This window comes from Chelonia mydas, chromosome 2 (assembly GCF_015237465.2).
Source record: "Chelonia mydas isolate rCheMyd1 chromosome 2, rCheMyd1.pri.v2, whole genome shotgun sequence".
NCBI classification, from domain to species: domain Eukaryota; kingdom Metazoa; phylum Chordata; order Testudines; family Cheloniidae; genus Chelonia; species Chelonia mydas.
The window spans coordinates 256,295,357-256,320,747 of NC_057850.1; the positions used below are offsets into that span (position 1 = coordinate 256,295,357).

Sequence of the window (25,391 nt, forward strand, 5' to 3'; positions counted from 1 at the left end):
TTTGCCAGGGACAGAAAGAGGCTCCTTCTGTGCTCTGACCACTTAGACATCCCGGCCTCTGAAAAATTCATGGCCTTTGAGATAGAAAACAAAATGCCCTTTTATCGTACTGCCTGGAGTGAAACAAATTGATGCCTCTGGAAAGCAGACGTGGAAAGAGACAAACTTGGGGATAGAAGCCTGGCCAGATTCAACACCAGACACGGTGCAATCGGTCTGTTTCCTCCACCCTTTGCTGCCAAGAATGAGGTTCTCCCCAGCCTGGCTGGTTATCACCACGCCATTTGCTGCGAACCTGTCCGAAGATCATGGCCCTTCCATCACCGTGGGCAGAAGGTGAAAGTGGCGGCTCTGGCCTGCCATTGTGGTGGCTCTTGCCTGACTACAGCTGAAAAACACACCGGGTTTTACTCGCAGTGTTTCTCTCTCATTTGCTTTGGCCTGTCCTTAACGATTTGAAAGTCCTTGCCAGCAGGAGCTCCGATCTCCGTCTGGCTCATTCAGTGGCGCTCGCAGAGCTGTGTCTTTGAGTTCCAGCGCAGACCTTGGCCTGATGCTGCCGTGCATTGCTTGGGGGCAGGCAGGAGGGAAAGGGCTGTTGCACTGTGGGAAAGCAGGTCTGTTCTGATTCCATTAGCCCCCTCGGCAATGCTGCGATTTGGGAACTTCCACCGAAACACCCTCTCGAAGACATTGCTGAAGTTCCCAAAATCTACCCATCATCTTAAACTGTCCAGACCAAACAGCAATGGGACAGGCCTCTCTCTGTTTCCTCGTCTCTGTATTTCTCCTCCTTCCTGGGCACTCTTCATTTTGGGGCTCTTCCCCACCCCATCTCTCTGGTCTCTCCTCTCCCTGTAGTAGCAGGATGAGCGGCAGTTCCACTCCACGTTCCACTCCACGGGGGGGAAACTCACTCGAACGCCTCCACTCTATCTCCCTCTGCCTATTGCAGAATCAAACAGACCAGATTGCTCTTGTCACTTTCTTGCTGCAGCTGACTCCTTACCCAAAGGGAAAAGGGGCCAGGCATCTCCTTTGATGAAACTCCTAGGTTGAGCCCAGAAGGCAGCAGGGAAAGATCAGGGCTTGATCTACAGCTCATTGAAATCAATGGAAAGACACCCACTGCCAATAACTTCAAGGCTCCAGTCCACAATGAGGGTCAGGAAGGAATTGCACCAAGGGCCGGACGGGCGGGCAGTATTTTTAGCTCATTCAGTTCGTGATGCCTTTACTGACCGGTGCTTCTGCCGGCAGTACCCTCACAGCATCCACACCACGGTATGTGGAAGCGTCAATAGAGCAGAGTGGAGTTGGTATGGGCTGGGATTTGGTGTCCTGTAGTGTTCTTCCTCCCCTCAGTAACTCCCACTGTTGCTGATGCAGTGCGGGAGGGGTGTGTTGCGCTTCATGGACGCAAAGGCTGACGTGGTCCCTGCCTGCGGGTCCCACTTTGAGACTGTCACTAGATAATATGGCAAACCTGGATTCTCAGCTCTGTCTGGTAGCCTGTGGGTGAAGGAGATGGGCATGGCTCCCTGATTCGAGGGATGGTCTATACCAGCCCTGGACCTGCTGCACTTTAGAGCAGCCTTAGGGCTGCTCCAAAATACACCATATATCTGTGGTCTCCAGAGGTTCTCTCCTGGCTGAAAGTCAGCAGAGTACAGCAGTGCTCCAGCCATGCCCTCTCCTCTACCCTCCCCTACATATCTCCTATACCAAGGACCATTGGGGCAGTGGGAGGGGACAGAGCATAGGAGCCAGAAAGGGACTCTCCAGCCTTAGGAGAATCACCTTTTAGGGGCAATCCAGCTGTTTTCCAACCCCTTTGTGCCATTGAAATGGTGCAGGGGGGCTGGCTTGCAGCTCAGAATGTGGCCCTGTGAGCTCAGCATTTGCTCACACACAACCTTGGATGCCAGTAGCTGTGTTCAGTGAGATGGAAACTGTTGTCCAAGACATGGGGCGTTTCTCTTACCCTTTGTGGAAAGCTCTCTGGGATGTGCTTCAGCGCAGCATCTCATTGGGAGCAAAGTGGCTCTGTGTCAAGCCACACAGTCTGGGCCCCAGAAATGGACACACACGGAATCTCTAGTCATTTTTTTAAATGATCTATTATTGTCAGAAGGGAAACTGAGGCACAGGGTGGTGAAATTACTTTCCCAAGTCTTGCAGTACATCAGTGGCAGAACCTATGGCTCAAGACAAAAGGCATGAATCCAATACGTCCTGGATCAGAAAAACCCTGAAAGTAAGAAACCCATCCTCCTTCCCTTCAATCAGCCTGTGGCACCATACCCATAGGGGAGTTTTCCCCTGTGCTGATAACCAGCTTGTCAGCTCTACCTTTCAAACATTTGAGAACCTGTTAAAAACCCCATCAGACGTTCAACCACAAAGCATGAATTATGTCTAAACAAATCCCACATTGGGTGCCAAGCTACAGCCAGCTACAGCATGTGGTATTTGCAGCACTGTATGAGATCGGCTTCCGTGTCAGTTCCTGGGACCGGGGTGGCCGGCTAGGAAATTGAACTTGATGTTTTTCCTTCAAATGAAATAAAATAAAATAAATGCTCTGAGTTCCATTATGTAGCTGCAACAGATTAAATTCCAATTTAACTCAGGGAAAAGTTTTCAAAGGCAAAGAAGGGCTGTTTTTTTTTTTTTTTTTAAAGAAAGGACATATGGTTACATTGAGTGATTTTATTCTTTCTCATTGGGGCGTTTGTGTTGTCCTTTATGTAATAAATCTGCTTTGCATGTCTGTAATCTGAACGATGTGTGATTTTCAACCCTCTGCCGAGCACCGCAGAGCCATTTGGGAATGTGTCTTAATTTCATCAAGGAGTAAATTAAAGTGCCCTTCCCCTCAGTGTATTGTGCAGCATGTCTCCATGGCAGGCATGGTAAGAACAGGGCAGACACGGCTCAGGGATCAAGTGCGGTGAGATCGAGGAGGAGATGTGTGTAGCTTATAAGAAAGAAAGCGTTGGTCATTGTGAGATAAACAAGCCGTGCTCACCAGGTGGGTAAGGGTCAGGAGATAACACCTCATCCAAAGGGACAAACAATGGAACTAAAAAAACCCACTTACTGTTCTGAAGGAACATTTGTGTGGAAAGTCTCTGTTCCCCTCTGCAGCATCTCGGTGTGACCAAGCGTCATCAGGCCAACCATATGACCAAGTACCATCAATGATCACTTCTCCAGACTCCGTCAGAGGGCCCACCTCACCCCTGCTTTACATGCTAGATGGTGACTTGCCCAAAGAAGTCAGTCTCTCTTGCACCCCTGCAGGGTCTGCCTAGATCTTGGGTCCAGCAGCACAGGGGCCAGGAGGTGCTATGCACCAGCTTACTCCATGCCCAGAACCGGGAGCAGGGGGCACTGGTGGAGCCTTGGCTCTGCCTTTTCTCCTTGCAGAGAGATGTTGTAAATTGCTTCTGACATAGACCACTACTCTCCCCACCACGTAGCAAGAGACCAATGTGCTAGACACCGTGCATACACACAGCCAGGGAACTGCTGTGGAAGGATCTGGACCCAAACAAAATTAGCTATCAAAGTAAGAAAGAGAAAAAGAAGAGAGGGACATTTCAACAATTGTTTGGTACATAGGCCTCGTCTACACTACAAAATTATGATAGCACAGCTATGTCAACAAGGAGTGTGAAAAAAACCACACACAGCCCAGCCGACACAGCTATGCTGGCAAAACCCCTCGTGTAGACGCAACTAGGCCATACCTACAAGATGTAGGGGCTCTGTCCTGGGAAGCAGTGACTCTGACAAAGTTTTGGAGGACATGGTGGATAATCAGCTGAACATGAGCGTCAAGTGTGACTGAGGGTGTGTCTACGCTGCTATTAGACACCCGCCGCTGGCCTGTGCCAGCTGATTCGGTATAAGGGGCTTGGCTAATGGGGCTGTTTAACTGCAGTGTAGATGTGTAGCTTGGACTGCAGCCTGAACTTTGGGACCCTCCCATCTTGCAGGGTCCTAGAGCCAGGGCTCCAGCCTGAGTTGAACATCTACACCGCAATTAAACAGCTCCCTAGTATCAATCCTGCAAGCCTGAGTCAGCTGGGTATGGTCCAGCCATGGGTTTTTAATTGCAGCATAGGCATACCCACTCTGGCCAAAACAGCTAATTTAATTCTTGGATGCATAAGCCGGGGAATCTCAAGTAGGAGAGAAGAGGTTATTTTACCTCTGTATTTGGCCCTGGTGCAACCAGTGCTGGAATCCTGTGTCCAGTTCTGGTGCCCATAATTCAAGAAGGAGATTGATTAATTGGAGGGAGTTCAGAGAAGAGCCACGAGAATGATTAAAGGATGAAACATATGCCTTATAGTGATATATTCAAGAAGCTCAATTTACCTTAACAAACGGAAGGATAAAGGGTGACTTGATTACAGTCTATAAATGCCTAGATGGGGAACAACTATTCAGTCTAGCAGAGAAAGGTCTAACACAATCCCATGGCTGGAAGTTGAAGCTAGACAGATTCAAACGGGAAGTAAGGCATACATTTTTATCAGTCGGAGTAATTAACCATTGGAGCAATTTACCAAGAGTCAAGGGTCCTGACATGAGTGCCGGGGACTTGACTAGATGACCTCTCAAGATTCTTTCCAGTCCTATGATTCTATTCTATGATCCTATGGTGGATTCTCCATCATTGACTATTTTAAAATCAAGTTTGGATGTTTTCCTAAAGGATTTACTCTAAGAATTATTTTTGGGAAATTCTACGGCCTGTGTTGTACAGGTGACCAGACTAAGATGATCACAGTGCTCTCCTCTGGCCTTGGAATCTATGAATCTATGGCGGCAAAGTGCTAAAGTTGTATGGGGAGGTGGTGTAGCCATGCCAGTACGTCTGTTGGTTTACACTGCATCTCCACTAGGGGGCTCAGCAGACATAGCTATACCGGCAAAGGCTCTGTAGTGTAGACAAGCCCAAAGAAACATGACCTCTGAAACCAGCTGAGGATCTGGCTCCAGACATGAAATTAGGGACAACCCTATTTTGCTTAAGCCCAGAGAAAAACCACAGTTGTGATGTGCCTTTTACTCACATTGGAGTACGCTCTCACTGTTAGGTTTTGTGCCCCTGCCTTTAGAGAGAACTTGCCCTGACCAGAGCGTTTATCTGTTGCCATGGAATTACCCCAGTGGACTGCTGGCATTATGGGGTAGAAAGCTGGGGTGATATGACAGTTTGTTCAGTGACTAAGGCACTGGCTGGGAACTGGAGATACGGGGGTTCTAGTCCCCACTCTGTCCTGCTGAGTGACCTTGGGCAAGTCATTAGCTCATCTGTTCCTTCCCCCAACCCCCATTGTCTGTCTTGTCTATTTATCCCATAAGGGACAAGGATTGTCTTTTTCTATGCGTTTGTACAGGACCTAGCGCAGTAGGGCCCCAATTTCAGTTGAGGCCACCAGGTGCGACCATACCACAAATAGCAAAGCTGTTAATTAAGTATCTTCTTTGTCAAGTTAATTATAAGCTCCAGAGGCTGTGTTCATTCCGCCCACCGCCACCACCTGGAAAGAGAAGCAAATACTCCTCACCTTCAATCTGATCGGGCGTGAATTCAAGCTGAAAGAGAGCAAGAAAAAAAAGTCACAGTTTAGTCCCTCTGCTGATGTACCTCAAGGACTGCGATCTCTGACGTATGGTGCTGGCCACTGCTGGAGAAAGGCTACTTGGCTAGGTTGACCCCTGGTGTGATCCAGTCTGGCACTTCCAATGGGCCTGTGGAAACCCTCTGTGTAGAGAGGGTCAATGTGAAATAGGGTGAGGAAAATAGGGCCCTGCCACTGTCAACCCAGCACCTTTCTCTGCTCTGTTTCTGATCAAGGATTGTTTTATTAAAAAATTGAAAATATGTCCCATTTTCACTCGGATGGATGGAAATCAAAATGTGAAAATATGGCCACTTATTTAGATTACTCAATCAGCACTGAAAATCTGGCCCATAATGCCCAAAGCTAGGCGCTGACTAAATGATTTCACTATTCACTACTCTTTGCCTCAGTTTCCCCATCTGTAAAATGGGGATAATGACCCTGACCTCTTTTGTAAAGCACTCTGAGATCTACAGATGAAAAGCACTAGAAAGATCTAGGGATTATTCTCAAGGTAACTTTTCTTTCCCAAGGACAATATTTTACACCCACTATTACTTGCGAGTGAACCACGGTGTTTGTTTTAGCATGACACTGTTATTTGGAACGAGTCCAGCTTTCACTAGTGTTTTCTCTGCCAGCCATTGTGTTTCTGAGCCCTTTGGGGCAAGGACAGTTACTGATTATATGTTTGTACAGCACCTAGCACAATTAACCTCATGTGGTTGTGGCCTTTGTGTGTGTGTGCAGGGAGTTTGCACCGACATTGTTTCTTGCATTCTTTTAAACAACGCAAGCAAGGAGTCCCCAAAATGGAACCAATGTGTTTCTCTTCTACGGCAGGCTAAGGAATTCTAATGTTAATAACGAGGTTCTTAACTAACCAGGGCAGGGCTGGGTTAGGGATTAGAAATGCTGAGGATGGGAAGAGGCCCAGAAATCCATCAAGGTCTGTATCGTGGTGATGAGGTGGCATTTGTGCCCTGCAAGATTTTTTTCCACTCAGTCCTTTTTAAAGCTATTAACACACATTGTGCTGGACAGCAAAACCCACAAACCCATCGGTTTGTGCACAGAGCTATTCCGTTGCATGCAAAAGCCTGCAGTGCCCAGACCCATGTGTTTATTAGTGTCAGGTCATGCTCCCTGGTTCAGTAGTCCATGAGCTTTGGTACCATCTGCTTCTTGAAATTCTTTCTGATCTGTGAATACCTGAGGTTCTCCACTGCATAATCCACAGAAGACAGGATGGAGAGAGAGAAATGTGTGTAGGCAGGGGAGGGGGTAGATAGATAGATAGATAGATAGATAGATAGATAGATAGATAGATAGATAAAGTGTGTATATGGGGTAGATATAGAGGTGTGTATGGGGATGGATGGATGGCTAGATAAATTAGATAGATACTAAGTCTGCTCTTAATACTAAGGATGAGTATTATTGTCTGTTCAGTGACCTCTTTAACCTTCCTACAACCCACACCTGCCTCAATGCTCCTTTCCACCTGCTGAACCTACTCCAAACCCTTTCACAAGCATTCTGCTCTGAATTCCCCCCTTGCTGGTCAACCCACCCACTAACCCTTCCTCCCACAAGTCCTCACGCCCTCCTCCCTCTTTCCCAGCCATTGAATCCTCCCGCTCCCCTTTTCCCCTGGAAGGCAAACGGGGACCCCTGTCTGGGTCACAGGAGTTCCTGGGCTTGCTAAAAGAATAGGACGTGGCTGGAGCAAGATATCATGGGAGTTGTTTGCCTGGGGTGGCCCAGGGGCTGGCCTGTTGTTTGGATTAAGTGCCCTTCCCGATGATCGCTAGTCACACCTTCTGCAGTCATTGTGGAGCGTAAACTCCACAGGGATCCCCAGCCAGCTTCGGTGACTCACAGCAGCCCATGCTGAGTGACTTGCCCCAGGCCCTGACAGAGCTAGGAACAAAACCCTGGTCTCCTAGCCCTGCACTGTAATCTGAGCCTATTCTTCCTCTCCCCGGGCGTAAGCGGGTCATCTGAGGTCTGTCCCCATTAACTGGGTTTCCTGATTCTCTCTGTCTACATTACATGGTAGGTGATGTATCACCGTTGTCTGTCTTGTTATTCCAGCACTTATACTCATGGTCTGGGTACAGACTAAAGCCCAGATCCTCAAAAGCCTTTGGCAGTTAGGAGCCTAAATACCTTTGAGGATCTGGGCCAAATTTCCTGTGTTTGGGGCAACCACTCAGGGGTGCTGTGCAGGGAAGAAGGGAGGTAGGGCCAGGTCAGGGCTTTAGCCTGCACAGATCTGCCATGCCAGGTACCTCTCCCTTCCAAGCTGTACTCTCTGACCCTTCTCCTCCCTCAGCCTGTGGAGAAGCTAAATGGGGGAGTCTGGCTGCATGGGGAGCAGTGGCTCGCCGAAGCTCTGGCAGGGGTCTTATTGTTGCTCTATGCAGTGACCAGTGCTCTCAGGCGAGGAGTAAGCATGAGGCTCTACCTCCTGTGTGAGAAGATGTGGGAGGTTGTGGCGAAGGTTAGGGAGAGGGAGGAGAGCAGTGCTGCTTCCGGGGCTAGGGTCTGGCTGGTTGACTGGCCTTGCTTAGAGAAGGGCCCAAGCTACGACACGTAGCTTCAGGTCTGCTCAGGGGCAGGGTTTCATTGCGGGCCCATTTCTTGCAGGGGAAACAAGAATTCTGTCTTCTGAAAAATGTCAACATGGCCACGTTTGGTTTTGTTTCCACATCAGAACGAGTCTAGCCCTGATGAAAATGTTCATGAAACCACAATGAAAGCCCCGCCCTGTGAGAGGCACTAGCCCAGCAGTGAGCACGCCCTCCCTGATTCAGAGCAAGGTCTTGAACCTGGGTTAGATTCGGAACTTCAGCTGAGTCATGGGAACCCAGGTTCTGGGCTATTGGCTATAACGGGGCAGACCAGAGATTCTACCCTGGACCTGAGGATCCTTCCTGACATTTCTGTTGACACTGATACATTTTTGCAAAAAGTTGCAGTTTTGACAAATTTGACACTCTCCGATGGAGTAATCTTTTCTGTAAAAAATTCCCAACCCGCTCTAATCTCTAGCCTGCAGCCACTAGAAGAGAAACCCACAAACCCTCAGGGTGTTGAGGGCTAAACCTAGCAGCCCATGGGAAACATGAGTCTCCAGTGCTCAATCTCCACTTCTCCAGGGTCACCAACCAAAGAGGAACAGGGACCACGTGCTCACACTTTAGTCTCTCCTATACTATTGGTGCTTTGGTCCCGGCCTGCGGCCAAACCACCCTGAGGTCTTTGGGTGGCTGACGAGCAGCAACCCGCCTTGACAGGGGACGGCCATCTCCAGCCTCCTCCTTGCAAGCATACTTTTTCAGAAGAGATTTTTTGAGGGCCTGGGGTCGCTCTTTGTTCTTTTAAATGCTAAGCCAAGTTGGCAGGGAGGCTTCAGTCTGTAAAGTGATAGCCTCTTTCTTTGATTGAGAACATGCTCCTCTTTCTTTTTCATAGCATGGGGAATTCTGAGGCATCAGCAGGAGACGTAGGGCCGCTTTGCAGAAACTGAGAGAGTTTCTGGCAACATTCGGCCCCAGAAATGTAAAACATTTTAACCTCACTCTTCCCCTTCAGCAACATGAGCTTGGATTCTCTGACCACTTATTGAAGGCTGGCTCACCTCCTTCTCTCCCCCCCCCCGCTCCCCCCAACACACACACACACACACACCACACCACAAGCCTTGCAGCAGATGTTTGTTCAGATGTTCTTAACCAGCAAAGTAATATGAAAAATTAAAAACACCCTTGGATAAATGGCAGGGGAAGCCAAATATTGTGTGTGCTGGCTGCTTAAAGGAGAAGACCATAAAGGGCTGGGCTGGGTAGATGGTGCGTTGCAGGAATTACCCTGTAGCTGGGCCTCCAAGGGTATGTCTACACAGCAACCAGACACCAGTGGCTGGCCTGTGCCAGCCGAATCAGGCTTGCAGAGCTGTTTCATTGTTGTGTAGACGTGTGGGCTCAGGGCTGGAGCCCCCACTCTAGGACTCTACGAGGTGGGTGGGTCCCAGAGCCCGGAAGTCTACACAGCAATGAAACAGCCCAAGCCAGAGTCCACTGGTGCAGGCCAGCCAGAGTTTTTTCTTTGCTGTGTAGACATACCCCAGAGTGAATTCTGGCTGACTCAGAATTTCCCGAGAGTCACATAGCAGAGGTCCAGGACTGACTAGGCTATCGAGTCCAAAATATCTTCTCACCCCTAAAGACAGTCCTCTCAGACACAGCCATGTTGCTTTTCCACGGCTCCACAAAGGACTGTGGGAGTGGGTGGGTTGCATCAAGGTTGCATCCCAGGTGGCCTTTGAGTCCCACGTGGATAAAATTGAGAACCTCTGCTCTGTAGCCCAGCATTTCTGTCATGGGATGTCACAGTTACAACACTATGAACCTGCAGTAGTAACCCCACCACCCACAACAAAGCAACACAAACAGCATTGTCACAGTTTCAGGGTAACTGCACCCTTGTTCCCTCTCCATGGTCCACTCCAACAGTCTCAAGTCTGGCGTCAGGCCCCCAGATATGGTGTCTTTGGGCAGGGACAGAGTGGCTCCTTTCTAACCATGCATTTTAAGTCTTCACAGCTCCTGCCATGTACTGTGATACCCCCAGTGAGCCAGTCTACCCTATAAGCCAGCACCTGTGCGTTGCTTTCTCTCTGAGACCAACAGTGACCACACAGCTCTTCCAAAGCAAAGTACATTTATTCTTAGGGCAAAAGCATCACAGAGAAAACATATAAAACAATAAAAGGGTTTAAATGCGCACTAAATGTACCAGGAATTGCTCATCTTTTGCAGTAGGCCAATGTCCCTTCCACCTCTTCAACAAGGGTTGGGGCCTCCCCGTGGACAGAAGGGCCTGGCCCTTCACTGAATCAAAATGAAGCTCCTGGGTCTGTTTAAACTCAACCTTTTGTACCAAAAGCCCTCTCTTTGTCTCTTGGTCTCTCGAAAAGAGATGAAAACAGTCCCTTGCCCTGATCTGACAGTCAAGCTTTATAGACAGGCTTAGGTTTTTCATTAATCGCCCCATAGTGATTCCGGGAACCCCCAGATACACCTCACCTGTATTGATACCAAAGTCTATGAGTATTATACAACTCATGTTGCCTGGTCCATCTCAATATAATGGCTTTTTGAGATTTTCATGCTTTCAATGTCAAATACAACAAGGTTCCCAAAGATACTGACTGTGCTTGCAATATCTGTCACAATCATAGAATCAAAGGACTGGAAGGAATCTTGAGAAGTCATCTAGTCCAGTCCCCTGCACTCAGGGCAGGACTAAGTATTATCTAGACATACCCTTACAGGTATTTGTCTAACCTACTCGTGACCCTGTGACACTGTGGTGAAAATCACACAGCGCCATCATTATGGTTATAACCGGCATGCTGTGGCATGCCATAACGGTTTTAGTTAGGCATGCAACAACTCATTTGCATGTCATAGGCGGTCCAAAATGGAGTCCTCCATATGGCGTGGACAGAGACCACTCGTCAGGTGATAAACTAGACACACCTATTGGGGTGTTTTGTCCCCCGTCGGGTATTGAGACAAAACAGGAGGTGGTTTTGTCCGGTATGGGACAGGGGACACCATAATGGAGAGCACGCCACTCTGCCCCTGCTGGCGTGACCTCACACACACCGTACATGCGAGGTCATGCTGGTGGAGGCGGCGCAGTGAGCGCTTCAAAATGGCATCCCCAAGGAGGCATGACCTCACATGCACCATGTGTATGAGGTCACGCGGGGGGGGCGGGGTCACACTAGCGGGGGCAGGTTCATATCATTCCTGAAAGTGCCAGTATGTCCGGTATTCCGGGAATGTGTGAGTGGCCACCCAAGCGGCCTGACCATGCGCCTCTGGTGTGTGAGGTCATGCTGTGCCGAGGTTGGTTCTACCAAATGGCGCCCTCCATGGGGGCCAAATGGAATTGTGCCGTGGGCCAGATCTGGCCAACAGGCCACCAGTTGGACAGCAGCCAGCCAGTCGGGCATGGTTTCCTGGCATACACTAATGCCTCGCCACCGCCATCCTGGCCCCACCAGTCTGACTTCCTGATGCTGCAATGAAGGCCTCTTGATATCGTGACACAAATGTCGCAACAGTGCAACCTACACTGGAATGGTGCAACGTGCCCCTGAGGATCCAGGCTCCTTGTAGGTTGAATCAGTGCCTTTGCACTCGACAGTATTAAAATTCCAGCAAGGTAAATCATAGCTAGCCAGCTAGAAATGTCACACTGCCTGGTGTCCTGTGTAACCGCGTCCCTGAATAACTAGGGTCACGCCGGCTCTTCCAAAGCTGCGATAAAGAATTGGCACGAGAGAGAGAGCTCTGGTTTTGTTTCAGAGTTGGCAGTCAACCGGCGTGCCTCTCCCAAAATAATCATCCTGGAATTCAGCCATGGTCTTTAATGGGCCAAACTGATCCCCTGAGCAAATCATCACATCAATGGTTCTGCCCCTGGGGCACAATTGGACCCATTACTGTAATTTATTATTGTCCTACAGAGGACACTCTTCATTGCAAACTGACAAATATTGTGTTCTGAGTTTTCTTTGTAATCCCAACTGTTCTAGACACTTAGTCTGGATCGAGGAGTTTACTAAAAAAATGGGAAGCTCAGACGAAGTTTGCTGGTCGGTATTGTTGGAAATGTCAAAATTGTGATGCCCTTTTCCAGCAACATTTCAAATTATAAAAAGGGAGGAGGATCAAAAATTCTGCTGAACTAGACGTGGGTCACAGCTGCAGAGCTGAACCCAGATCCAAACCTTTCCACAGCTCAGGGGTGCTTGGATCCAGGTATTTGGTTCAGCGCATTAGAGCATCCAGGTTTGAAGGTTGGAGCCAGATGAGTGTGTTCAAATTTTGGCAGTGTTAATGAGGTGTGAACCATGACTGCGTGGTCCAAGCTGGGAATTAGGGGACTGTTTAGTTAATCTGGGAGTTAGAAGCCAGAGAGAACTACACAGTTTGTCTAGGTCCAACAGCCTCATAAAGAATGCCCATTGCATTCGTACAGCTGAGTCTGTCCTTTTCTACCTCAAAGGACGCAAATCATTCAGATGAATGGACTGTGGTTCAAAATCTTGGGAAATCCACTCTCTGGCCAAGTTTGGACCCTAAACCAAGTGAATATTCTGCAATTTTTGCCTGTATTTTTCTTTCAGTTTGGGCTCAAACCTGTGATTCAAAATGAAACTCAGGGGGAGGAAGTGTCCAAATCCAGACCGATCCAAACCCCAAAATTCCTGCTGATGGGAAACCTGAGACTTTCACCACCCCTAGCCGTAAACCCTGAGGGGGTTTGCAACTCAAGTCTGTTTCCTTACCAATGTTTTTTCCCCACATCCATCGTACACGTGCAAGTTTACTATTGTAAGGTCACTTCTAAGCACAGTTGTGTCTTTATAGGTTTCTCTCTGTAGGGCATGGATCAGCATTCACTTTGCACTCCCCATCAGTCCCCGGCCAGGGGAAGCTAATGATCCAACCAGTGGACCAAATTCGGTGATGAATCCTGGTCACCTGCCACCTGAGGCACGTTGCGCAGACGCTAAGAAGGAGGGTTCTCTCTAGACATTGTTTTGTTATGGTAGGGTTGCACACAGGCACTGTTTTGTTCCCAAAGGGTCAGTAATAAGCACTGCTTTGGTGTCCTAGGGCCAGTCGTAGGCACGGCTCTGTTATGATAGCGTTGTCTGTGAGCGTCTGATGGATGGTGGCGTTAATATGTGACTATCCGGACATGCTCATGCACGTCCGTGCTTGCAGGCTCAGCTTGCCGTCTCCGGGGAGAGGTCAAGAACTGAACGCCATCGTCACGTCCGGGCGCCATCCCTCCCTGCACATCAGTGGGGTGATGTGTGGGAGAGCTCGCCCATGCTGCACCTGCTTTAGGGCTGGAGAGAGGCCTTCACTCTCCAAGGAGGTCATGCCGCCACCTCCCTCCAGCTCTGTATTTATGTGCCATTAGCACCCCGCTCAAAGAGCAGCCAGCACCAAGGGATGGGAGACATAAAGGGCCATATCCTCGGCGGGCGTAAACCAGCACATCTCCATTGAAATCAATGGACCATATCCACAGTTGGTGTAAATCAGCACATCTCCTTTGACATCAATGGGCCATATCCTCAGCTGGTGTAAATCAGCACAGCTCCATTTACATCAGTGGGCCATATCCTCAGTTGGTGCAAATCAGTACAGCACCATTGAAATCAATGGGCCATATCATCAGCTGGTGTAAATCAGCACATCTCCTTTGACATCAATGAGCCATATCCTCAGCTGGTGCAAATCAGTACAGCACCATTGAAATCAATGGGCCATATCATCAGCTGGTGTAAATCAGCACAGCTCCATTGAAATCAATGAGCCATCTCCTCAGCTGGTGTAATTAGCACATCTCTATTGAAATCAGAGGGTCATATCATCAGCTGGTGTAAATCAGTACAGCACCATTGAAATCAATGGGCCAGAGCCTCAGCTGGTGTAAATCAGCACATCTGCATTGAGCTCAATGGACCGTATGATCTGCTGGTGTAAATCAGTGTAGCTTCATTAGACTCAATAGGCTGGCTTCTCAGCTGGTGTAAATCAGCCTGGCTCCACTAAAGCTAATGGGCCAAATCTGCAGATGGTGAAAATGGGTGTAGTTCCCTTGAAGTCAGTAGCTCCTGGACATGGACAGATTGTGTGAATTCAAGAGCTCTATGCTGCTTTTCACCAGCCGAGGCTCTGGTCCTGAGTGTAGCGAGATGCCACAAGTAAATGCATCTGAATCTTCCTCGGGCACTATTATTAGCAGTGATAACACCCGGCTCCCTGTACGTGACCATTCGGTACATGATTCTAGGAAGCAGCCATCTCATCTAGGAGAACTTGGCTCCTGGATGACCACATACCCTTGACATAACTTAATGCTTTCAGTTTAAATTTAGTTCCTCTGATGCCCCCCTCCTCCCTTACCACTCCTTGTGATTTGGAGTACAGGCCAGACAGAGAGATCAGGGAACAATGCCTTATAAGATGTCTGCCTGCAGTGGGAGATGAAATTACACTCGGGAAGGGATTTTGCTCAGGAACAATTCTAGCATGGGCTTGTGGTTGCATTGTCCCTCTGGCCATATCACTTCCCTTTCCTTTCCCAGGTTTCTTTCCAAGCCTTGAAACCTGCCAGTGTTAAAAAAAAAGGATAGGATTGCTGAGTGTGCTGCCTGGCTCTAGCCCAGACTTGTAGCATGACCTTGGGCATGTTTCTTGACTTCTCTTGGCCTCCAGTCCCGGCCTGTCGGATAGGAGTAATACCTCTCTAGCTCTCCTTCGAGTGTTCATTCCCCTGCCATTGCAGGGTCCTCATGCATGGGTGCAGCTTGGCCCCTCCTGTTTTCCGCCTGTGGCACATAATAATCTAGTCTCCTGTGGGTCTCATTTCCATTGCTGGGTTTCGTGTGCAGGGGCCAGGTGATGTTGGTGGCCCATGACATATAGGGCATCTGACTGGATGGTCTGGTGGGCCCTTCTGGACTTAAACTTGATGGCTATGACATAGTGCTAACCATAGGAGGAGGCAATGGGCCCAGTGACTAGACCACTGACCTGGGATAGCAGAGATCTGGGTTCTGCTGCTGGGTGACCTTAGGCAAGTCCCGTCTCCTGATGAAAAGCCGGCATTGGTACTATCCCCATTTTACACATGGGGAACTGAAGCAGAGAGAGGCTAAGTGACTTGTCCAAGGTCATACAGAAAGTCTGTGGCAGAGTCAGGACTTGCACTCACATCTCGGCCTACTGTCCCAACTGACAGCCATTCTTTCTCCATATACTAATACCTCCATTGTCTGGCTGGTCTACTTAGATTGTAAACTCTTGGGGTCAGGAGCTGTCTGTTACTGAGGGCTCAGTTGTGAACCCAACTAAACACCTGCACCGGGAAATCAAAGGGCATAAGAAAGGAGCCCTTTTAAGCCCATGTATATCGACCTGCATTGCCACAGCTTGGAAGGAGATAGCAGCCAATGGTAGGCAGGGAGTGGGTGGACCCTAGGCTCTGACCCCCTAATGCAGGGTCAGTAAGCTGTGCCAAGAAAGGAACTGGTATATGGTACTCTCCGAGTCACATTTCAGTCCCTTTAGGTTTTACTAGTTTATGGGTGAAATAAATACTCCATGCCTACTTGCATAATGACAGGTCTCAGAGTAGCAGCCGTGTTAGTCTGTATTTGCAAAAAGAAAAGGAGGACTTGTGGCACCTTAGAGGCTAACAAATTTATTTGAGCTCGAATAAATTTGTTAGTCTCTAAGGTGCCACAAGTACTCCTTTTCTCCATGCCTACAGTTTGGCTTTTGAGTCACTTGGGAAAAGTTTAGCACTTTGGCTCCAGCATCCTGCATGTATTTAGTTGTGCATTTAACTTAAATTTAATAGAACAGTTATTGCACATTAAACAAATAGTGATTAAAACCACATTTATTGAGGTTTAGCAGCTATGTGAGAAATGCAGATCTTATTACAGAGTTGCTTGGTCTCCAGAGTGTGCTTTTAATAACTCCCTGCTCATCAAGACACATTGTGGCTGGCTTTTAAAAGAATCGATCAAGATCTGGGAGGGCTAGTGGATAGGGCACTGGACTGGGAATCAGGAGACCTTGGTAAAATTCACAGGTCAGGTAAAAATTGCCCGTGTGACCTGAGGTAAGATGCTTAAGCTCCTCTGTTCCTCCATTCCTTATCTGTGAAATGGGGGTAAAACTTCCCTACACTTGTAATGATTGTGAAGTGCTCAGATACTACAGTGATGAGGTGAGATAAACATGCAACTAGAGAGCAAATAAGATACTTTGTAGGTGTAAATCAGGGAAGCTTCACTACCAAGGTATACTAGCTGAAGCACAGCGCTCGTCCCCAATCTTCTGACTGGTACCAATAACATTTGTAACTATGCAGACTATGGTAACAAAGATAATACCAAACAACCCTCATGCTTCAAAGCACCATCGACTTGCCTGTGAGGGTCAGGAAGGCATTCTACTCTATTCCCCAAGCCCCAAGCACATTGATGACTAGAGCCAACAGGCTGTATTCTCAGCTAGTGTAAAGCAGGGTAGCTCCATTGAAATTAATGGCCATATCCTCAGCTGGTGTAAACCAATGTAGCGCCATTGAAATCGGTAGGCTGGATTTTCAGATAGTATCGCTTCTCTGAAGATAATCAGCCTCCAATTGACTTCAATAAGAGCTGGATTGAGCCATGGATTCACACCAGGTCCTTTGCAGGAGCAGATTCTGAGCATTATTAGACACGGGTTGTCATTAGATTAATTGCACCAGTGTCTTGGTCTGGACACAGCTCTATCCCTGCGTTCCTGCTTTACTGAACATTCCTGTTATGACTAGACCCTTAAAAGCCACAGACCTCACCTGGCTGGCACCACCTTGGCAATGCAGGGGTAGCAATCTCAGCACATCCTGATTGAGCTCAGACAACGACTTTAAAGCAAAACCCCCCAAAAAGATTTACAAACATCTATAATGCTGATACTTAGAGCTGTGCTAAACTATTGTACCAAACTGAGATGCCAGGTGAGACTCTAAATTCAAGCCAGAAACTATGATGATGAGAATCATATAAGTATGAGAGAGAGAGAGAGAGAGAGAGAGAGATGGGTACCTATGGAGATGATAGATAATTAGGTGGATAGATGGACATGTATGCATGGGGATAGATGGATGGACAGGTATGTTTAGGGATAGAGAGAGAGAGAAAGAGAGAGAGAGATGGTTTTGGCTGGTTTTATGGTAGTTTGTGCCAGGAGTTGCACAATGCCAAGTTCAGTTTTAAGCAACCCAGGGTCTACTTTCGAAGAGCCCCCAGCTTGAGTTTTGAATGTGCTCTGAGTTTCCTGTGGTTCCATAACCTGGACTGAATTAGTGTAAATGGTGAAAAACATGTGACACTTGAAGGGGTCCCACAGTGGCTCTAATCTCCTGAGTCCAATACAGTTCCTTAACCACAAACCCTTTCTTCCTCTTGACTTTCTGATCCCTCGATCTGCCCTTGTGTATCTAACCTGGCAGCTCTGTCCCTATCTCCCCATCACTATCTTTCAAAACCAGTCCCTTCCGGGAATACCCCTCAACATTGGGCCTGTTTGTGCTCCAAGAGCTGGAGCAAGTTATGGTGACTCCAGCCCCATTTCTACTTACAAGGAAAGGGCTCGATCCTGCACCCTTTCCTTACATGAATAACCCCCAAGGAACTGTCAGGTCTAGCCAGTGCTACTGCATACATTTGTTTCCTAGAGTCCAAATACCACCCGCCACATCAGATAGCGACCAACTCCTGCAGAGTTAGTTGCCAGATTCAAGTCAACCCAAGCCAGCTGCTCAGAAGGGAGAGAGGGGGAAAAACGTGCTTTCTCCGATGATTAAAAGCCTGCCCCGCAGTGCCCAGCCTGACGGAGGACGGTCTGTACCTCTGGCTTTACAGGCGCTGTGATAAATAAAGAGCAAAGCTGCCTTTAGAACTGTCCTCTGACTTTCTGGTGTTTCAATTATCTTTGCTGCTGGGATCCATCCACAAGCGCCAGAGTAAATTACTAATAGGGTATTCTGAGCATGGCATGGGCTGTATTGCCTACATAAAACAGACCCAGTCTTGGCTGCAGGCTCCTGAATGCTGAGGGAAAACTGGCTGGAGGTAATTGAAGACAACAACCCTTTGCAGCAGAGGAGGCTTGTGAGAGGAAACAGAGATTGTGTTGACAGGCCAGATCTGGATTCCTCTTGCTGAGATGCCCCCTCCCTGGGTGTACGCGCTGTGTGTAACATCACACTTTCCTGCCTCCTGTTACAGAAAGGGGACGCAACTGGGGGCGGGGGGGGGGGGGGGGGGGGGGGGGGGGGGGGGGAGGGGGAAGAAAGACCCTTCCATTTATAGAAGACAAGAGCAGAGGGGAGGCAGACCTCAGCTGTGGTGTATGCCGAGGGTGGCTGCTGGACCTTGATAGAACACTGCTCGAGCCAAAGCCCATTGAAATCAGAGGGAAAACTTCAGTGAACTTTGGATCAGGTGCTTTGCCCAGGCCAAAACGTCAGTAAAGACTGCTACTCAAAGACTGCTACTCACAGATTGCAACTCAAATTTCTTTTTGCTCAAACTCCTCAGGGAAAAAAAATCACTTACAGGCAGAGGAAATAAAATTTCAGCCTAACAGGTGATCACTGAATCTTACAAGTGTGTGAGCAGAGGGGGCCGTAAGGGAAATTGTTCTGCAAGTATAAATCCACTGGGCAGCACTGGGCACAGTAATAATAATGGGGGTGATGATTAAAAATATATTTCCTAAGAAAGAAAGAAAGAAAGAAAGAAAGAAAGGCCAGACTGTAGCTAACCTCTGGAGACTATAAGAAGTTTCCACCTCCTTCTTGGGCCAGAGCAAGCCAGAACCCCAATGAGATTCATGTCTTCTGGCATCCTGAAAGATGCCATGTGCCCCAAGGTGGGTGAGGCTATGGCTCTACCTTTGGCCTAGCCAGAAGCATAATTTCTACCTCTTCAAGGATGACCGAGCCAGTGCCCATGGCATATCCAAGGCAAATCCCTTCTGAGTCAGGATTTTGGTTGCTACACCCCTCCTGACATTACACAGAGCACCATATAGCCCGTGCAATGGGACTGGGGGAGCAGAGAGTTCATGCACTGTTATAACATCATGGAAAAAGTGACACAAATTTGACCAATTTTCCAGCTTTTCCCAGTGAGGAAATACACAGAGATTGGGTCACTTCCTTTTTTTCTTTCCCTCCTGGCCCACAAACTCTTTAAAGAGACGTGCAGGACTCTTCCAGGAGGGAGGAACATGGTTTATGTTCGAGGCCCTGGCTCAGCAAAGTATTGAAGCGCGTGCCCAACTCCAAGCACGTGAGTTGTCCCATTGAGCAAGATTGCTCAAGTGATTCTGGGTGCCCATCTTGCGATGCCAGAAAGGGCCCTGATTCTCAGAACATGCCGAGCAATCACCCTCTGAACCTCACCCTCTGCTGAGGTTCTGGCCCACCATTTGGTAATGATTTAAAGTTATCAGTTGATGGCTGTTGAGTGACTGATATGAGCAGAGCTGGTGGGTCTCAAGCCATCTCTTGTGGGTTCATGTCCCATAAGCAACCTTCTCACCTGGCGCTAACTGGTCTCGTCTAAGGAGGGTTCAGCACAGATGCCAAAGAATGACAGTGGATGGAGAATGTATGCAGTGTAGCTGTAGCCATGTTGGTCCTATAAATGAATAAAATTCAGTTCTCCTCTCACTCTAGGGAGGACCACGTGGATCAGGGTTAAGGCATGGTAATGGACAGGGTGGAAGAAGCCAGCACTTTTGCTGCCCATGCTGCTCCGTGGAGACAGGGCTCCAGATCCCAGGGCCGCCAATCTGCCAGCTTTCGCCAGCCTACTGAGACTTCAGGAATCCGTCTGTGCCAGGACATCCCAATCTTACTTCCAACAGGTGGATTTTTTCCTGGCAACAGAAGCCCCTTTTGCATTTTCTTATGTAGTCAGTCCATTCCCCTTTTCAAACGAGCCCCATTCCTCAGCCCCATACACCTGTCACTGGCCATTTAGGATTCTAACTGTGGCAGACTTTCATGTGCCAACATACAAAACACAGACCTACCCTCACAGGTTGAAATCCTCTCACGTCCCCTACGCACGCACGACCCCCATGCCCTTCCCGCTTCTTGTCCATCTGAGTCTGCCTCTCCTCTACTACCCTGCCAGGGCACAGCACGGGGTCTCTGAATGCTCTCCGTGCCTGTGAACTGAACCCATGCCTCTGAGAATGGGTGAGGGAACTCATCTTCCCTGTCGCCCACTGCAGAACCAGCTTCACTCCCTCATGGCTGCAGCAGTCCCGGAGCCTTAAAATCCTTCCTTTCCTGCCAAAAGAGGAAGGGAGCTTTGTAACCAGAAACTCAGGGTTATACCAAGGTGTGCAATCTGCAGGGCAAGAAAGCCCTGCAGGAGAGGTGGGCTTTCAAGGTTCTAGGACAGTAGGCGCCCAACGAAAATAAACCATGCCCATCCCGTCTCCAAGACACGTACATTCGTGAATATTGTTACGATGGGCAGGTGGAATGGAGACATCTGCCCAAGCTTCTGGAATGGTGACCATTAGCCCAGCCCGTCTAGCTCCCTGCATAGACCTAGTTGGTTTTGGTCCTGCTTTGAGCAGGGGGTTGGACTAGATCCTGAGGTCTCTTCCAACCCTAATCTTCTATGATTCTCTGACCTACTCCTCTTGGTCTTTGGACTCCGAACCCCCTGGACTCTCCACAGGCACCACTCTGGGGCCAAATCCTGCCTCAATTTAAGCCCTGTGCAATCCATGGGAGCAGAATGCAGGACAAAATTTGGCACCCTGCAACATTATAAGCACGCTACAGGGAGTGAAGGCAGTTTGCACTGTGTGTATAAAGAACCCAATGTTCTTGCTCCAGAACATCTGAAGGACAATTCATCCCTCAGGGGAGGAAGGCTCGGGTGCAGATTTATCAGTGCCAAAAGTCTGTGCAGAAAGTTCACGATATTGGTCACAATGAGACAAAATCCAGGGAAGGGCTTATGTTTTTCATGGGCCCAGTCCACTGCCCACCGAAGTAAACAGAAACCTTTCCACTGACTTCAATGTGCTTTGGATCCCATCCAATGTCCTTTACAGTACCAAAGTGTCAGACCCAATCCTGTGCTCCCATCCATCACTGCAGCTCCTGAATCACTCCACTGACTTAAATGGAGTTACTCCAGATTTACACTAATGGAACAGAGACAAGAATATAGGGCCTGATCCTGAACCCATTAAAGTCAATGGCTTTAAAGTCCCATTCATTTCCGGAGCGCAAGATCAGGCTTTTAATCCATTATTTATTAAGATAGAAGCTAGAGGTAGAAAAGACCATTTATCTCCGGCCCCAAGAAGCAGAGTAACTACACTCCCTGTGTGCATTTACTAACGTTTAGCCAGGCTTGTTTTAAATGTGTCAAGTAATGGCTTTCAGTCAGTTCCCACGGAGACCATCCCACAGACTGATAGATCTCATCCCTGGGAAGTTTTTACACTTCCCCACCAAAAAAATGGCCCTTTTTCCTTTTATGAAAAATGTTGTATTTGAAAATTCTGGTCTAGGGGGATGGAAAATCATTCCGCTGGCGGAAAGGTGCAGCGTATTTATTTTAAAATGAAAAATCTGCCCACTTAGAAAACTAGTGGCGTGAAACTGTGTTCAGACGTTTTGAAAAGCTGGTGAATTTAAAAGATATAGATATATTTTGACCCGCTCTAGAATGGACTGATGCCCATCTCTCTAGCCTACTAATATGGCTCTCATTACTACAGAATGTGAGCGCCTTGCAGCCGTTAATGTATTGATGCTCAGAACGCACCATGAGGTAGGGTGGTGCTGTTATCCCCATTGTACAGATGGAGAACTGAGGCACAAAGAGGCTAAGTGACTTGTTCAAGGTCCCACAGGAAATCTGTGGCAGAGCATGGACTGGAACCTACCCCTCCCAAGTCCTAGGCTAGACCCATAACCACCATCATTAGAGTCCTTTTATGCCTGTTTGTCCTCTCTCTTACTAGGATGCTACAGTTCTCCTCTTGCTGGTCCGCCGTTTGCAGACCGTTACGTCTGGGGCCCTTGCTATGTGAAAGAAACCAGAGGAGGTCCCAGCCCAGCTCTTCCTTTCTCAGAAACCCTCAGCTGGAATATGGGGTCACAATCTCTTCAGGGGAGCAAAGCATCCGCCATGTTCTGCTACTCTGCCTGTGGGCCAAGTTGCTCTGAGCTGAACGAGCACCCCACGTCGGCAGCAGCATGACACATTCACGTCCTCTGGCGTTCCCCGGCTCCTTTATTTGCCTTGACTTTTTAACTAGCAGGAAAGGCTGCTGGAGGTGTTGCTCCCCTCCCCGCCCCTCCACATCTGATAGTTAATCAGTGTCTCTTCAGAGAAGCCGGGCCAGATCATCAGGTGGTGTAAATCAGCATGGCTCCATTGACCAGTCAAACTATGCCAACGTGCAACAGCTGAGAGTCTGGCCCCATGGGCTTTGTACACCAGCTGTGGATCTGACTCCATTCATTCAAGGGAGTGACACCAATTTGCACCAGCTGAGAGGCTGTTCCACAGCAGGTTTTTTGGCCCCTGCTCCCTGGAATTACCCATTTTCTCCCTGATGCCTTAAAATCTTCTGCTCGACCTAAATGCAAACAGTCCTCGGGACACTTCCCAAGCAACAAGTTGGGCCAGATCCTCAGCTGTTGCACCTTGGCATCGTTTTAAACCAGTCAGTGGAAATATTCTGATTTACACCACCTGCGGATCTGGCTCAGGTCCCCACAAGAGTTCGCTGCATGAATTGCCACGGTGGGTCCTTCATTTCCTAGCTCAAAAGCAAACCCTTTGCAAAAGGCAGACAGACCTGCTACTGCCTGATGGCCTCCATCTGTTGCGTAGCCTTTAACGCGCCAACGGTGTGAGAAAGTGCTTCCTAAAGACATCAATGGGGCTTCTGGATTTCAATCCAGTCCAGAAAGAGCGAAGGGTAAATGTAGCTGTCCTGCCTTCAAATCTTTATTTCTTTAGTTAATTTTGTATGAACCAACGGGGCAAACCCTCCAGTAATTCATCTCTGACACTGACATTTGGATGCATTCTTGCTCTCTTTCTCAGTCTGGGCCAGATCCTCAGCTGATGTACACAGCTGAAGTCAATGCAGTGACACCGATTTACATCAGCTGAACATCTGGCCCTCTCTGTGCTATATAGGAAAGGAAATACACACAAACACAGGCATATGAACACGACTTAACCAAATACTCAAGGGATCAACAGGATCAGCTGTGTAACAGAGCGGATCTAAGAAAGGTAGAATGGAATGAGGCTCATTGCACTTGGTTATCCTTTGGGGCAGTCCCTTAAGGCAGCAGGATGCTCAGTATGCATGGACTTTTGCCCTGCTTTCTCTCTGCATACCTAGCATACGTGCACACTGAGGCTTCATATGCCACAGTGTTTTGCTGCTCTTAGAAACTGTGGGATGGATTTGCTCACTTGCTTTAAGGCAAACAAGTATTTCTTATTGGCATGGAAAACCTTGCAGCATTAGATTTCCCATCCCCGTGTGGAAAGGCGGAAGGGGAGGGATTTGCCTCTAACCGGGGGCAAGAGGATCAAACGTATCCCTTGTCAAATGGAATTCAGCCCTCAGCTTTTCTCTTGGGAAAAGAGAAGCCCCTGGGAGTTCGATTATATTGCTCAACTGCAGTTTTGACTCCAAGAGCTGGCCCGAGGGCACAGTCCCTCTGCTGCCCACCTCCCGCAGCAGGACCTGGCCAAGTGACAAAGGGTAGCTCCAGATGGGCTCGGCCCTAACCTCATAATGCACAGAAGGCAACAGCCCTGCTCCAAACAGCCCTGGCCATGCCTCCTGCAGTAGGTTGAAAAGATACCTACTTTGATGTTAGCTGGGTCAAACAGGACTTCCTTGGGGGTCTCCGGCTCTGGTGGTGGTGCTGGCTTAGGTGCTGCCTTCGGTTCCTCTTTCTTTGGTTCGGGCTTCTTTGGGTCAGGCTTCTTGGGGGGCATGCTGCTTTTTCGACTGTTTTACAAAGAGGGAAAAAAAGAGAGACAGAGACGGAGAGAGTAGGGGTGGCTGCTCAAGGATAAAGCAGAGCACAAGTCACTCCTCCAGCGGAGGTCTTTATCCCTGCCGGTCCCTTAATGTCACACATTGTGTCATTCACCCAGCCCATCACATGCCAGGGCCCACAATAGGGGCACTGCTATAAAAGGACAAGACATTTACCCTGCTATTTTAGAGCAGTCCGTTATGGCATTGTTATGAATTAGCACTGAAATGGAAAGAGAGTTTGGGGATTTTAGGCATGAGGTTGGAGCCTGATCAAATTTTTCTGGGGTGTGTGTGTAGTGGAGCGGGGAGTGGATTACACTGCAGGTTCCCATCTCTTTGTTCTGTGTCCAGTGGACTCTGCCAGGTACCTTTAAAGCTCACCTGTTTCTGAGTGACCAGCTCTGCTAGAAGTGATGGAGCTCTGTGCCTTTGCTGTACAGTATTTAGTTGATTGTCAGTAAAAGCCCTGGTCTACACTGGGGGGAGGATCAATCTAAGTTACGCAACTTCAGCTACGTGAATAACGTAGCTGAAGTCGACGTACTTAGATCGACTTACCGGGGTGTCTTCTCCGCAGTGAGTCGACTGCTGTCGCTCCCCCGTCGACTCCGCCTCCACCTCTCACGGCGGTGGAGTACAGGCGTCGACGGGAGAGCGCTCAGGGGCTGATAGACGCAATAAATCGACCCCCGCTGGATCAATCGCTGCCCACCGATCCGGCGGGTAGTGTCGACATACCCTTAGTTCCCATCTGAGACAAGAATGGTCTCAATTTTAGATGTCAGCTCTCTGATTCCTAAGAGAGGATAAGGCACAACGGGTCTGTCCACACGGCAGTTAGGCACCCGTGGGCCAGCTGACTTGGGCTTGGGCTGCTTAATTGCGATGCAGACATTGGGCTTGGGCTGCAGCCTGAATTCTGGGACCCTCCCACCCTGCTGGGACCTAGAGGCAGGACTCCAGCCCAACCCTGAACGCCTACACTGCAGTTAAACAGCCCCTTAGCCTGAGCCCG

General features: G+C 48.7%; 1 protein-coding gene across 1 annotated transcript in view; it reads right to left on the bottom strand.

The window, feature by feature from the left end:
• Positions 1 to 24,472, bottom strand: part of MYL3 (myosin light chain 3) — a 40,594-nt gene extending 16,122 nt beyond the window's left edge. Inside the window, exons 1-2 of the mRNA XM_007059472.4 lie at positions 24,199 to 24,472; positions 5,589 to 5,616 (exon numbers count right to left, since the gene is read on the bottom strand). Of these exons, the coding sequence (XP_007059534.1) occupies positions 5,589 to 5,616; positions 24,199 to 24,330 (160 nt within the window). The 5' untranslated portion in view covers positions 24,331 to 24,472. The remainder of the gene's footprint in view (positions 1 to 5,588; positions 5,617 to 24,198) is intronic.
• Between the last annotated feature and the right edge of the window lie 919 nt (positions 24,473 to 25,391).